The sequence below is a fragment of the Gopherus flavomarginatus genome, chromosome 24 (assembly GCF_025201925.1).
Source record: "Gopherus flavomarginatus isolate rGopFla2 chromosome 24, rGopFla2.mat.asm, whole genome shotgun sequence".
NCBI classification, from domain to species: domain Eukaryota; kingdom Metazoa; phylum Chordata; order Testudines; family Testudinidae; genus Gopherus; species Gopherus flavomarginatus.
The window spans coordinates 662,988-679,025 of NC_066640.1; the positions used below are offsets into that span (position 1 = coordinate 662,988).

Sequence of the window (16,038 nt, forward strand, 5' to 3'; positions counted from 1 at the left end):
CGCCGGGAGACGAGGCGGGGGCGTCGCAGCGAGCGCAGGCCGGCGGAATGGCGGCGGCCCGCTACCTCCGGCTGTGGCGCTGCTGGCGGCCGGGGCTGGCCGGGGGCCTCGCCCCGCTCGGTCCGGCTCGTCGGCGGGTGTACGCGGCTTGCTCCTCCGCCTCCCCGTGGGCGCTGTGGGCTCCGCGGGGCCCGGCCCCACCCCCAGCGCCCCTGGCCGCTCTCAGCGCCGGCCCCCGGCGGCACCTGCGCGGCCCGGGCAGCCTGGGCGCTGGGGACGGGCTCGAGAGCGGCGGAGCCGAGGATGGGGGCGCTAGTGGAGCCGATCCCGCCGGGGGCCCCCCGGCCATGACGGCGCTGACCCCGCTGCTCATCCCTGAGCGCTTCCCCAACGTGCCGCTCATCGCCGTGACGCGCAACCCCGTCTTCCCGCGCTTCATCAAGATCCTCGAGGTAACGGGGCCGGGCAGCCCGGGATTCCCCCCTCCGGGCCGGCAGCCGCCACGCTCCCTGCCGCCCGATTGGCCAGGCCGGCTTCCCCACATCCCTTATCCCTACCCGCTTCTCCCGCAGGGCGCCCACTGCGTGCCTTGGGGCCGGGACGCCATTCCGTGTGCCCTGCCGGGGAGCTCACCGTCTGCAGCCCCGTTCTCCAGTTCATCACAGTAGTCGCGACCCTTTCTCCTTTCCCAGGGCCGGGCTCTGCTCCTCTTTCCCGGCTTAGACACAGACACCCCCCTCCCCGTGGGCTGGCCCTAGCTCCTCTCTTTGCCTAATGCATCGAGATAAAGGGGTCGTGTTGCGGGGCCACAGACCCTCCCACTTCCTTTACATCCTGCCAGCTCTGGGAGGACAGAGACTGTCTGGCCCTGAAGCCTGTGCCCCTGCAACCTGAGCTAAAGCTTCTAGACCCACACTGAGGGAGAGGAGCTCTCTGCCAGCCTAGAAGAGAGAGATGTTGACTGGCAAAGTAATATTAAAACCCAGCCCTAGCTGCATCCAGTCATGCAGAAGATGAGCGTGCCTCTCTAGGAGTTCCACCTATTGCAGTCGATGCTGCTCCCTGATCTGTGCACAGATTTGGTAGTAGAGTAACTGTCAGGGGTGTCAAGTATCAGAGGGGTAGCCCTGTTAGTCTGGATCTGTAAAAGCAGCAAAGAATCCTGTGGCACCTTATGGACTAACAGACGTTTTGGAGCATGAGCTTTCGTGGGTGAATACCCACTTCGTCAGATGCATGTAGTGGAAATTTCCAGGGGCAGGTGTGTATATATATGCAAGCAAGCTAGAGATAATGAGGTTAGTTCAATCAGGGAGATTGAGGCTCTGTTCTAGCAGTTGAGGTGTGAAAACCAAGGGAGGAGAAACTGGTTCTGTAATTGACAAGCCATTCACAGTCTTTGTTTAATCCTGAGCTGATGGTGTCAAATTTGCAGATGAACTGAAGCTCAGCAGTTTCTCTTTGAAGTCTGGTCCTGAAGTTTTTTTGCTGCAGGATGGCCACCTTAAGGTCTGCTATAGTGTGGCCAGGGAGGTTGAAGTGTTCTCCTACAGGTTTTTGTATATTGCCATTCCTAATATCTGATTTGTGTCCGTTTTTCCTTTTCCGTAGCAACTGTCCAGTTTGGCCGATGTACATAGCAGAGGGGCATTGTTGGCATATGATGGAGTATATTACATTGGTGGACGTGCAGGTGAATGAACCGGTGATGGTGTGGCTGATCTGGTTAGGTCCTGTGATGGTGTTGCTGGTGTATATATGATGCGTTGGAGAAGTTTCTTCATGAGGTTGATGGATTTCCACTCCATACGACCAACACCTACAAAATCTCCACCAAGCATTCTCAAAACTACAATACCCACATGAGGAAATAATGAAACAGATCAACAGAGCCAGACGTGTACCCAGAAGTCTCCTACTGCAAGACAAACCCAAGAAAGAAACCAACACATACTGGCCATCACATACAGTTCCCAGCTAAAACCTCTCCAACGCATCGTCAGGGACCTACAACCCATCCTGGACAATGATCCCACACCTTCACAGGCCTTGGGTGGCAGGCCAGTCCTCGCCCACAGGCAACCTGCCAACCTGAAACATATTCTCACCAGTAACTGCACACCGCACCATAGGAACTCTAGCTCAGGAACCAATCCATGCAACAAACCTCGATGCCAGCTCTGCCCACATATCTACACCAGCAACACCATCACAGGACCTAACCAGATCAGCCACACCATCATCGGTTCATTCACCTGCACGTCCACCAATGTAATATACGCCATCATATGCCAGGTCTCTCTGGACTCCTGTTTTTGTTGAGTTTTAACTATAGCAGACCTCAGGATTAAACAAAGACTGTGAATGGCTTGCCAATTACAGAACCAGTTTCTCCTCCCTTGGTTTTCACACCTCAACTGCTAGAACAGGGCCTCATCCTCCCTGATTGAACTACCTCATTATCTCTAGCTTGCCTGCATATATATACCTGCCCCTGGAAATTTCCACTACATGCATCCGACGAAGTGGGTATTCACCCACGAAAGCTCATGCTCCAAAATGTCTGTTAGTCTATAAGGTGCCACAGGACTCTTCGCTGTTTTGTCAGGGGTGTGATTCTTATACTGGTACAAACTCCTAGTATGTTTGTAGTTATACTGGGGTAATGGGTCGTCATAGAGGCTGGCATAGCTTATTTGCTATACTATATATAGTTAAAGCAGAACAACTTTTGTCTGTAGACAAGTCCAAGCTGGACGCGTTAGTGGGGACAGGGAGCCAGGATTCTTGGATTCTGTTAGCAAGTCTGTGGCAGAGCTATAATGTGGTCTTGAGTAAGTCACAAGAAGGTTAAAGTATTATTACTACTGGAGGCCAGTTGTTTTACTGACATCACCTCTCACCTTTGTCTTGGTAGATAGGAAGGAGAGGGGTATGCAGAGACCATGTGACTAGGCAGGGCACAAAAACAGGAGTCCAGAGAGAGCTTTGCTTAGCCTCTTGGACCCAGACACAGAGACCTTGCATAGTTAAGAGTTTTTTATCTCTTCCCAGTTCCAGCTGTTCATCTTGTTTACCACTATGTAAAACTAACTTGTGGTAGTCGGAGATTGCACTGCAGCTAGACTTACCAAGTAAATTTTAGGTTGCCCTTGAATGTCAGTGTTTTTATTACCATAGTGATTGTGTCCTTGATTCAGCCTTGGTTGCCTGTGTTCAGATATATGTGAACATGATGTATTCCTGATGTCCTTAAAGTGGCAGTGATGAGTCTTATTTCCATAGTTTATTACATACTTTTTATGGTAGCATCTTTCAGTCAAAACACCAAAGAAACCTCAGAGTGTGTCACATTTTGGGGCATGCTGAGCTTGATAGTGACCTTTTTAGTTATATGCCTGGCCATGTTCACTTTGGAATATGTCCTGCTTTGTTGTACAGCTGTATGGTTTGGAACCCTTATCATACAATTTGCAGGTATTTAACAGCACATCTAAATCTGAAACTGAATATGCCGTATGAGTCAGGAGGATGGATGAACTTTATTTTGTGGATATTAAGCATTTGGAATATGTAAATATTTATTCTTAGCACCTAGTAGTGCTGTATTGACAGTTTTATTGTCGCTGATCTTAGAGTGAAAATATCAAAAGTGAGAGCAATGTAACTTTTAATTCCTGTGTGGTTATTTATCATAATTATGTTCATAAATACTATATTAAAATGTTTGGGTTTCAAAGTCAAACACTCAAATATTAGGTAATGCCAAAATTTGAGTTTCTTGTGCAACATTCATTCTGCCCCCCTGTATGCAGATAGGCTTGGAAGGATTAGATTTTTATTAATAAGTGTTGGTAAACGTCTATTTCACCATACATAAACTCAAATCTATGAGAAACTAATTACATGGGTGATGATGATGATAGAAATTTACAGATAGAAAAAGCAGTAAAATTGTTGCTTGAGAACTTACTAATTTGACTTAAGGATGTTTACTTTGTATATTTTAATGCATCATGACAGTTTGTGTTTTAATGGTTAAAAAGTTCAGTGTCTACTATCATTAAATAATTTTCTGACTCCCTGATTGTCTGATTCGTCCATAATTTCCCACAGCTATGAAAATTTGTGTATAAACACTTAACCCATAATTTGTGTAGCTGTGAATATTGACATAGATAGAAATAGAAAAAAAGTCTTGTCTTATTTCTCAAAATTATTTAAAAAAAAATCAAGATCTGATAAGCCTCTGTGTATACATTAATGGTAGCCTTTAATTATATGTTGCTATACTAGGTTCCATATTCTCCCACCTCATTCATTCAGTGCACTGGATGGATGGTGCTTTGGGGATGAGGCATCTGTTAAGTATTCCTTCTGTTCTCATCTCAACATTCAGTGTGTGTAGCTTCAAACTATTTACTGCCACAAGTCGAACCCTACTCTGAAAATGTAATTCATTTCCTCATTGTCTCTTCTGAGGTGCTCATCACTGTAGTAGCTGGGTGCCTTACAAATACTCTTACTTGGCACTGGAGACACATTAGTATTATATTCCCATTTTACAGCTGGGAAACTGCAACAGATGCCTGAGACCACACAATGTCAGTGACAGAGCTGGAATAGGGGCCTACTGATTCCCAGCTGTGTGCTGACCACACTACCTTACTGTCAGAAGCACTGAGCAGCCACAGGTCTAAACAACTTCTGTTGCAATTGTGTGCTCAGTGCTTCTGCAAAACTGGCCCCTGGCGTCACAGGTTGGGCACCCAGAAAATGAAGAACACAGTTAGTGACCAGTGAAAAGTTTGACTTAAGTGACTTAAACACATTGGATGGGTAGGGTTCTGTGGCCTGCCTTGTGCAGGAGGTCAGACTAGATGACCAGATTGGTCCCTTCTGACCTATGAGTCTATGAGTCTACATCACATAAGAATTCTGTGACAGGGATAAAGTTGAGTTCTCTTGTGTGACATTCACCTGCTTAACTGCTGGACCATCCTTTCTCTTTATGTAGTCCCTTGCTTTGTTCTGTATAAACTAGAGCTGTAAAGTGATTAAAAAAAATAATTGCGTGATTGATTGCGCAATTACTAAAAAACCAATTGCACATCACGCAACTGAACAATAATAGAATATTATTCACATTTTTGGATGTTTCCTACATTTTCAAATGTATTGATTTCAGTTGCAACACAGAATACAAAGTGTACAGTGCTCACTTCATATTTTTTATTACAAATATTTACACCGTAAAAAAAAAAAAAAGAAATCATATATTTCAAGTAGTGCAATCTCTTTATAATGAAAGTTGAACTTACAAATGTAGAATTATGTACAAAAAAACCTGCATTCAAAAATAAAATCTAAAATTTTAGGGCCTATCAGTCCACTCACTTCAGCCAATCCCTCAGATAAACAAGTTTGGTTACAATTTGCAGGAGATAATGCTGCCCATGTCTTGGTTACAGTGTCACCTGAAAGTGAGAATAGGCATTTGCATGGCACTGTTGTAGCTAGCATAGCAAGATATTTACATGCCAGATGTGCTAAAGATTCATATGTTCCTTCATGCTTCAGCCATTCCAGAAGACATGTATCCATGCTGGTGACAGGTTCTGCTCGATAATGATCCAGAGCAGACTGACGCATATTCACTTTCATCATCTGGGTCAGATGCCACTAGCAGAAGGTTGATTTTTCTCTTTTGGTGGTTTGGGTTCTGTATTGTCCGCATCAGTGTGTTGCTCTCTTAAGACATCTGAAAGCATGCTCCACACCTCATCTCTTAGATTTTAGAAGACGCTTCAGATTCTTAACCCTTGAGTCTGGTGCTGTATGTTTCCTTAAATCTCACATTGGTACCTTCTTTGCATTTTGTCAATCTACTGTGAAAGTGTTCTTAAAATGAACATGTGCTGGGTCATTATCCAAGACGGCTATAACATAAAATATATGGCAGAATGTAGGTAAAACAGAACAGTTCTCCCTTAAAGAGTTCAGTCACAAATTTAATTAATGCATTTTTTTTTTTAATGAGCATCATCAGCATGGAATCATGTCCTCTGGAATGGTGGACGAAGCATGAAGGGCCATATGAAAGTTTAGCATATCTAGCATGTAAATATCTTGCGATGCTGGCTACAACAGTGCCATGCAAATGCGTGTTCTCACTTTCAGGTGACTTTGTAAATAAGAACCAGTCAGCAGTATCTCCCATAAATGTAAACAAACTTATTTTGTCTTAGCAATTGACTGAGTAAGAAGTAGGACTAAATGGACTCCTAGGCTGTAAAGTTTTACATTGAGTGCTATTATGTAACAAAAAAAATTCTACATTTGTAAATTACACTTTCATGGTAGAGATTGCACTACAGTACTTGTATGAGGTGAATTGAAAAATACTTTCTTTTGTTTACAGTGCAAATATTTGTAATAAAAATAATATAAAATGAGCACTGTAATAGAAATCAAAGTGTACAACAGTACAACATATTTGAAAATGTAGAAAAAATTAGAAATATTTAATAAATTTCAGTTGGTATTCTATTGTTTAACCATGCAATTAACTCAAAAAAATTAATCGTGATCACATGAGTTACCTCCAATTAATTAACAGCCCTAGTATAAACCTTTCAACTTCTAGAGCAAATGAGACTGAGATCCCATGAACAGCCTCAGTCATTATACAGAGTTGATTTTAATTCCCAAGGCATGTTCCATCTTTTCACTGAATAAGGGGGTCTTGTCAAAAAAACAAAAGTGTCATAATTAAGGCTACAATTTAGACATGGATATTTTTAATAAGTCATGGACAAGTCATGGGCAATAAATAAAAATTCACGGCCTGTGACCTATCCATGACTTGTACTATAAATACCCCTGACTAAATCTTAGCTGGAGGGTGGAGCTGCCATTCCTGGGGGGAACCTGGAGGGAGCACTGCTGCTCAGATTGCGGGGGAAGCCACTGCCCCGGCAGGGGAGCACTGTCGCTGCTGTGGGGGGAAACCCTGGGGCTGCTGCTTGGGGTGGGCAGCACCATCAAGGGCCGCTGAGCAGCACCTGCTCTGGTCCCCCTGCTGCTGATCCAGCCACCACTGTGGCTGCTGCAGGGACCACTAAGCTGCAGCTGCTCCTGCCGCAGAAGTCAGAGAGAGTCATGGAATCTGTGAATTCTGCAATCTCTGACAGACATGGAGCCCGAATCATAACTGTTAGAAGAAAGCTATTTACATTGCAAATTCAAGTACTTAAAAGTTAAATGCCAATATTTAGGATGCCTGTGCAACATTCTTTCTGCCTGCTTCTGCTCTCCTTCAGTCCATGCAGTCCATTAAAAAGTGTCTGGTCTGGATTTGGCCTCCCTATTGACTGCACCTGCTGTAAACTATACGTTTGCCATTCTGAACAAATCTGGAGTGAAATAGCATGGAGGGTGGTTGAAGCTTCCCTTTCCATGGCTATATTTCACTTAAACAGCTCAATGTCCTTTACAGGCAAGGATGGGATTTTGGCCTTGATCTTTCTGAAACTCAAGCTCTCTGTAGACTGGTTTTTATTTTTCTTGTTGGTTTTGTAACCCTTTAGTCCCACAAACTTCCTACACTGGCATCAATAGCAGGACAGTATACTAAGTGATTAACAGAAATAGCAGCAGCAAGTCAAAACAGGGGCTGCCTTAAATAACCAAGAGTTTGTTGCTCATTGTAGCATTTGCACAACACTTCAAATTCAGGAGCACTATAGGGCAAGATTTGAGGGGCAGGGATAGCTCAGTGGCTTGAGCATTGGCCTGCTAAACCCAGGGTTGTGAGTTCAATCCTTGAGGGGGCCACTTAGGGATCTGGGGCAGAATCAGTACTTGGTCCTGCTAGTGAAGGCAGGGGGCTGGACTCAATAGCCTTTAGGGTCCTTTCCAGTTCTATGAGATATATATGAAAATATACCTATATGGATATATACCTAAAAGTAGCACTTGTTCTGCAGTGAATGTTAAAGTTGTGTGTTGTATAGAGAAGGCAAACAGGCAGATTTGTTCCAAATAGCCAACTGAACAAATTTGCCTTGAAGGTGTCTGTTCTGTTCTCTATAGGTTCTTGTACTGTGCTTATCAGTGTAGTATTTGAGCACCATTCAGTAATGTGTTAAGCAATGTAATTAACATGTCACATGTTTGTTCTCATCCTCTTCCCAGAGGGAGAAGTGTGTGAAGGAAGTATGTTGATTTTAAAATTTGCATGTGTACATGCTGCTATGTATGTGTTAGAGAAGGCAGGTCAAAGAAGTGCACTGGGAGAGGTTTTTGATGGCCAATAGTTCCTGAGGGAGTTCGTTCCACAGCCTTGGACTGGGTCCTAAGAAAGCTCAGTGAGTTACTTTGCACTTGCCATTTCATCTACCATTGTGATGCCCAGTCACCCAGCTTAGTTAAGTCTTTCTGATGATCTAACTTCAATAATTCTGTGCATCTGCAAATTTTGCTGCCTTGCTGCTCATCCCCTGTTTTCCAGATTTTCAGTAGATGTTAAACAAGCCTGGACCTAGTATGGAGCTATGTAGAACCCACTGTTCATCTTTAGTCATGGGGAATATTGACCACTTACTCTTACTCTTGATTCCCTGTTTTACAGGAAACTGGAACCCATGTTGTAACCATGTTAGTTTAGAAGCCTCCCAAGGTTCTCTAACATGCTTTTCTTGCTTGTTTAGGATGTCAGTACAGGCAAGAAAAACTAGTTTACCACAGTGTTACCCAACAGCCATGTTTCACAGCTGTGTGTGTGACTTTGGTGGGTCAGAAAGGACTGGAGTGGCTTGCTGAAAGTCCCAGGAGGTCTGTACCAGAGTTGGGAAGGTAGCCCAGATTAGATTTCCTAACTCAGTCCTGGTCTGTAACCACAAGCCCATCCTTCCTGTGTGACAGGAGCTGAAAGCTTCTGGGAAGCCTACTCTGAATTTTTCCTTAAAATTCATTGCTATCCTAGGTGAAAAATAAGAAGCTAGTGGAGCTGCTGAGGAGAAAAGTTCGCCTTGCCCAGCCTTATGCTGGTGTCTTTTTGAAGAAAGATGACAAGTAAGTGTTATCTCTTTCTATATGTAAATATACTAATGATTATGCTGAGAGTGCACTAGGAAAGCGGAGTCCCTTAATTCTCTCAGTGGTTACTATGGTGGAAGATGTAGCATGGTGGTAAAAAGGGCTGAACCTTGTCTGTTACCTTTGTTTACCACTGCTACATCTTCCACCGTTGCTACTGCTAGGAGAGAATTGTGGGTCTTGGCTCTTTCCTTCTGTAGAAAAGGCCTTAACCGTTGATCAACAGTAAGAGGTTCCAAGTATTCATTAGAACTTTGAGTGGAGACCATATGCACAATGGCGTGAACAAAACAATTAGTATCAGACTCTAGGGACAAGGAGTCTAAGGAGTCAGTGTTCCCCAGTACCACATTTTCCAGACTGAATATCTCAGAGTCAGATCCTGAATGTCCTAGACTGGACAGGGCTTTATATGCATGGTTGTGTCAGAACCCCCTGCCAGCCACATCTAAACTAAAGAGAAACGGCTTTTGAGGTGTGCATGGGGCAAGAATACTAGCGTGATGAGTATGAGCACACCATGAGCTGTGGCACAGCCCAGTACCCATGTCAATTTGTAGGGGTAAGGGGTGTGTATCGGATCCTAGTCCTCCATTCCCATTCCCACAATGCACTGACCCTTTCCTGCTTGACCTTTACCTAGATCTATAATGGTCCTGATCCCCCACCTTTATCACCAGTAGTGAGCTGTGCTGACCACTACAGAACAGTTTTTTTTCCCACTGAACTCTTTTTCACCACTATAAGCGAACATGGAATCTGCTCTAAGAGTTACCACATGGTCAGCTGAGCACACCCACTCAATGTGTGGTCAGAATTCACTGTCCACAGCTTCTCCCACAGCACCAAGAACATCCATCTTTATCAGGAAGGTTCAGAGAGGCTGGTGCAGGTGGGTATTCACCAAACTGGCTCAGTGCCAGGAACAGGTAAAATATGTCAGGCTGTGGAACTGAAAGGCAAAAGACTCCAGCAGTCACTCCAGAAGGAGTTCTCCAACATGCCCCATCTTCAAGGAGTTGGACCTAGTGCTTTCCAGGGCCCCAGTACAGAGCCTGAGGTGACTCTGAACCCTGTGGGCCTCATCATCTGATAGCCACGTCTACACTGGCAACTGGATACAGGTGCATGGGTGTCCGCATCTAAACCCAGGGTGAGGAGGCAATGAGGATTGTGGAGGTGGCAGCCTCAGTAGACCCAGAGGAAGAGGAGCAATTTATCCTGCACCTCTGCCTGAGGAACCAGCTGAGCAAGCCCATCTGGATGAGCCAGAGGAGGACCCCAAGGCTCACTAGGAACCAGAACCCAAGGCTGGTAAGTTAAATCCCACCCACCCCGCCAATATCCCCTCCCTCTTTCTCCAGGGCTATGCAGGACTGGAAGACTACTCCCTTCCCTCCCTTCCCCTACTCAAATGGTCCCTGACCAAGGCATTCAACATTTTATTGAATTACCATGAATCACCATAAAGTTTATGGCAAAAGTTATTGAACAGATTGTCAGCAAACTATTGTATTGCCCCTGGGTCCAAGAGTTCATCAGCCAACTGGCTGACAGCAAGGGTGAGGGTAAAAAGGTCAAGGTGGAGGACAGGGCATTTGTACAAGAATAAAGGTTCTTCAAAGTTGCAACTGTTTTGTCTTTCAAGATCTCAGACTTCCCTTAGAGTAACATCCCTCCCTCTACAAACAGGAACCATACCGGGGGTGGAGCAGGGTGTTTAGTATCAGGGATGGTGAGTTAAGTACAAGAAGGAGAAGGAAGGGGAACCATTGCTTCTCCGAGGAATGGGACAACGGTAATCTGTCCTGGTGTCTGGGGTCTCCTTGCTTGGAGCCGGGCTTCGCAAGCCGGAGGAAGGGGGGCAGTGGGGGTTCCAGTGTGGTGGCTGCAAAGACACAATACTGTGTCCCTTTGCAGTGGGGAGGAGAGTGACTTGTGGTCTTGACTGGAATGTTCATGGAACAAAGTACAGTTGCTGTGGTGGCTTCTTTCTTTTTGTTTTTTTTTTTTCCCCCTTTCCCTATTCCTGTCTTTGCTCTTCGCTGAACAAAGGGGCCCAGGGGCTCAGTTGGTGGTGGCTAGGCATTTGCAGTGGTTTTCTTCTTCCCCTCCACACAGGCTCCATCAGCTATCTTAGAATATAGTCTGTTTCCATTCTGATTTCCTTCCAAGTCTCGTAAGCTTACATCTGCACATTTCTGGTGTGGCAGAAACTCTGGCTGGTTCTTAAAGTTCAGTGGCAGCGCAAATGTGCTTGGCCGACCTTTCCAGCTCACCATCCCTTCCATTCAGTGACACGTAGAGAGTTGAGAAGCAGCACAAACATCTCTCTGGCATAGATTGCTAGGTCTCCACCATGGAACTGGAAAGGCACCTCCCTTTTTCAGTCTGGTTACAGTCAAACCTGTTTCATCCAAATGATGACCAGCCTTGAAAGAAGACCTTGAAATGGTTAACATTCATTCTGAAATAAATGCATCCACCATCCCAATCACACATTTAAAGACAGTAAATTTTTAAAAACTCCTATTTCATGCTACCTACCGCTTTCAGCGGGTGCTCTTTTCTAGGGGGCTGTAAAAGTTGTCTGAGAAAGAAAAGTAATGAAACAATCCTTCCTGAAATGCTGAACGGTATCTATATTGTGACCTTCAACAGCAAAGTTGTATTATGTAGAGGGGGTTTCACACTTCAAAAGGAAAGAAAATGATAGAACGCTGGTCTTTTGATTGACTTGGCAGGTTCTTCGGCTGAGGAGCATGAACCCATTCCTCCTGGGGGCCAGGAGCAGCAGCAGCTCAGGCACAGTAGGGGCAGATGAAGAGCACTGCTCATTGTCATCAACAGAAGAAGCCAGGAGCAGTTTAACTGAGGGAAAAGAAGGAACAGGGTGTTGAGCAGCAGGAACACTCTTTCCAGAGTCAGAAATACCAGGAGCAGGAGCTTTCCTGAAGGGACCAGGAGCATGTCCTGTTGCAGTTCCTGGCACAAATAGTGTGGAAAGGATTTAGGTCCCACCTACCGCAATAGCCACTGCCGGGGTCCAGGAATTGGCCCCTTCCTTCTCATCTCCCAGCTGCTACTTCTCCTGCAGGCCAAGGTGTTGCTCAGGCAGAGGATCCAAACAGCCTCCCCTTTCCCCCCCAATGACAAGGGGGAGGCTGAAGGACTTCAGGGACAGCATGCTGCACCAAAACCCTTCCCGGGGGAGCATTGTGACCATGCAGGAAGCAAACTATAAGCCCAAGACTGTGCCTGAAGGCCAGCATATATTGGCTTTTAAACCTTGTGCAGGAGTTGTTCCTATTTGTCCCGCTTGTCTGCAGGAGTGGGGAGATCAAAGCCAAAGACACCATATCATATGCTTTGAAGTTTAATGTTCTTGGGAGTCTGATCCATTCTGCTGTCTTTCATAGTTCCTTTTGAAAAACTGTTCAGAGTTATGCTACATGTACTAGTTTCAATAAATGTTGTTTTCCTTTACATATGTGTGGACCCTTCATTCAGGCTGTGATGGAAGGGTAACATTTGTCTCCCTCCACCCCCTTTTGGCTTGGGCCCTACCATTTCGTACCTTGAGTTACATAACTCCCCAGGGCAAAAAACTGCCAGGTCCTCTCTCTCCCTCCAAACTTGTCCCCTCCTCTCTATCCAGGTATGAGACTATAATGTAATAAGCCAGAGACAGTTGGAAAGTGCAATGTGCACAGAAATAACGTAACTTTATTAACTGGGGAAGGAGGAGGAAAGAGTGGATAAAGTTTCCTATGGGTTTGACAAAACAGAACAGGAAAAGCAAAGTGGAGTAACTGCCACTGCTTACAGAACAGTGCTAAAATGGCCCCTCAGCTCTCACCCACCAGAACTATGACCACTCTGAACCATGGGGTTACTGATTAGTTAACAGCCTGTAAGTGCCCTTATCCCTGCACACCTCACAGATGCCAGTTGTAAAAGCCCTTCCCAACGCTGCCTTCAGCAATTCTCCAGGTCCTACAAGCATTGAGTAATCCCCTCTCCCCCCCTTTAAAAAAAATAAAATGAACAAAAAAAACCTCTGGTTTGGCTAACAGTTGTGACCATTAACACAAAATGAAAAAACTAAGAATGCAATTTAACTGGCAGACCCCCATCACAGAACAGTAACAAAGCAGATCTTATAACTGTGGAGGTGCCCTGCCCAACTATCCATAACAAGTCGTTATCTAAATGACAGGCTAATGACCATCAGCAGGAGGGGAACTAAACTGGTAATTGAAACACGGGTGAATGGGAATGTTCCTGGTTGCCTTTTTTACTGCACCTGGTGCTTAGTTTGGGACCAGGCTGAGGTGACTCACCCCCTGTCTGCCTGCTGTTCCAAGATATAGGCATGAATTGCATCCTGGATTTCCCTGGCCTCCTGTGATCCAGCACCAGCACGAACATTGACTGGATCATGCTGTCTGTAAAGGCTTTGCACACCAGTCCTGTCCTGTGCACTCTGTCCTAAAGTACTCTCCTTTATTCTCAGAAATGTTAAGAAGCGCACAGCTGGCCACATAATGCAGATGGCACTGACAACATTGGTATCCAATTGGTTATGTAGGTATAGCTAAGAAGTCTTCAGCCGCCCAAAGGTGCACTCTATCATCCTGTGGCTGCTTAGTTTGAAGTTGAATTCAACTGGATTGGTTAGGGTAGGGTTTCATTAGTCAGTGTAGGAGCAGTATGCAGGGTCCCCCAAATAACTCTGGGCATGAAGACACTATATAGACCCATGTCATTTCTGGGAAATAAAGTCCCTTCGTACCCCTTCAAGTGCAATCCCAGTCTCCTCAACACCTTGGCATCATGAACCTTTCCTGTATGTCTGACATTAGTGTTCACAAACCTGCCTTGGTGATCTACTAAGCCTTGAAGAATGCCGGAATAGTAATCTTTTCAACTGACAATCTCTCACTCCTTTCAGTGGACAAAGTTTGGGGATTTGAGTACAGTTGATGGCCTCCATGCTGTTCAGAAACCCCATTCTCTGGACCCCAGCTATAACTTCTGGCCATGGGTTTGAGAGTGTTGATAGCTACCCAAATCTGCACTACCACAAGCCTGACAGTGGACTTCCCTACTCTGAAGTGTTTTGTGTTTGACTGGTAGCTATCCAGCATTGACTATTGCTCTCTGGAAGCTGGCACTTGCTTCTGCTTCAGTATGGCTCTCTGGATCAAAGAGTTCTGCCACTGTAGGATTGGGGCCAGCTCTCACATGGCTCCATGAACATCTGCTTCCTCATGCTGAAGTTCTGCAGCCACTGGTCATGATCCCAAGTTTTCAAGACAATATGATCCCACCACACTTCGCTGGTGGTTCTGGTCCAGAGGCGGTAGTCCACCCATGGACTTACAGTCACAACACTGGCAATTTCTTGCTTCTTTGCCTCACAGGGTGACAGTGCATCAGTCACCTTCCCGGTCACCTATCTTTGGTATGTGTGAGAGGATTGAGTACATTCATCTAAGATTCTTACCAGGTGCATGCTGCAATGCACATGTTTGTCCTGAAAAAAGGAGCAGGAGCAGAAATCTATTGTCAGTCACTTGCTCCATGTCTTCTTCTGAGTTGGCCAGGAGAAAAGGGTAGGTGGGCACTGACATCAACAAATGTGTGAAAGTAGCGGACAGGACCAATAACACACTGCAGGGAGAGTTTTCTTGTGATGCACATAACTCTGGGTTACCACTCCTGAAATTCTAATGCTAAAGGTATGTAGCAAAAAGGTGGCAGAGTGGACGCAAGTATGCTTGTGTGATAGGTTCTCCCCAGGGTATCACCTGGAACTGGGGTACCACTGAGCCCCCTGGCCCACCAGCCTGTGACAAGCTGCAAAGCCCTCCAGCTTTCACTTTTATCAGCATTCACACAGGTAGGGACACCCAGCTGCAGTTTCATGCAGGTTCTCTAACCATCAGCTTCCCAGCCTGGGACCCCGGAGTAGTACTGTCCTGCTCTGATTAAATCTGGCCAGTATATGGGTTTAATACCCGATCCACCTCTCCCTGAATGTGAAGAAAGCAATGCACCCTTGTGGTAACAAAGCAGATATTTTCCTCAAGCACTCTAGTCAAAGCTCACTGGTTTAAAACAAAAAGAAGTTTATTAACTACAAAAGATAGATTATAAGTGATAGCAAGCAGATCAAAGTGGATTACCTAGCAAATAAAAAATGCAAACTAAGCTTAATATACTAAATAGACTGGATATGAATTAGCAGATTCTCACCCTAACTGATGGTACAGGCACATGTGTAGATTCTTAAGGCAAAAGCTACACTTGCTTTACGGCTTGGAATCCCCAGGTGTTTCATACACGGGCTAGAAATCTCCAGTTCGGTCTTTGTTCCTCAGATGTTTCCAGAAGTCTTTGTGTGTGGGGAGTGAAGAAGTCTAGATGATGTCACTCCCTGCCTTATATAGCTTTAGTGTATGGCAGGAACCCTTTGTTCCAAAATCAATTCCTAGACCAGTGTGTGGGGAAAAATAGACACCCCGAAATAGAGTGCAGAGTCATGTGGCCTGGTCATATGTCTCTGTAGAGTCATTGCAGCCAACACTCGTAGACATCTGTAGCGTTCTCAGGCTTACCAGGTGGGAGATAAGCTTCTCCTAAGGCCCTACTGTTCTTTCTAATGGCCCATTGTCCTGAATAGGCTCTTTTCCACCCACTATCTAGACTGAAAGCATCTTGTCTAGTGGGTGTTACCCAGGTGTAACTATATTTGAAGTACAGATACATAGTCAGTATTTATAACTTCAGATACAAAAATGATACATACATAACAAATAGGATAATCATATTCAGCAGATTACTTGTCCAATAACACCTCAATAACTTACCTTGCATGAAATAATTATGCTACAATCATGTCATAATATCACTATGAAGAATGTGGGGTGCAGT

General features: G+C 45.2%; 1 protein-coding gene across 2 annotated transcripts in view; it reads left to right on the forward strand.

Annotated features, from left to right (window-relative positions):
• Positions 1–259: 259 nt before the first annotated feature.
• The window catches only part of LONP1 (lon peptidase 1, mitochondrial), a 46,705-nt gene continuing 30,926 nt past the window's right edge, over positions 260–16,038 (forward strand). The window contains exons 1-2 of one of the 2 annotated variants that reach the window (XM_050933711.1): positions 260–452; positions 8,987–9,075. In XM_050933711.1, coding sequence (XP_050789668.1) covers positions 348–452; positions 8,987–9,075 — 194 coding nt within the window. In that variant the 5' untranslated portion in view covers positions 260–347. Of the gene's footprint in view, positions 453–8,986; positions 9,076–9,742; positions 10,414–16,038 lie in introns of those variants that run through there. The other variant, XM_050933712.1, reaches the window with a different exon arrangement.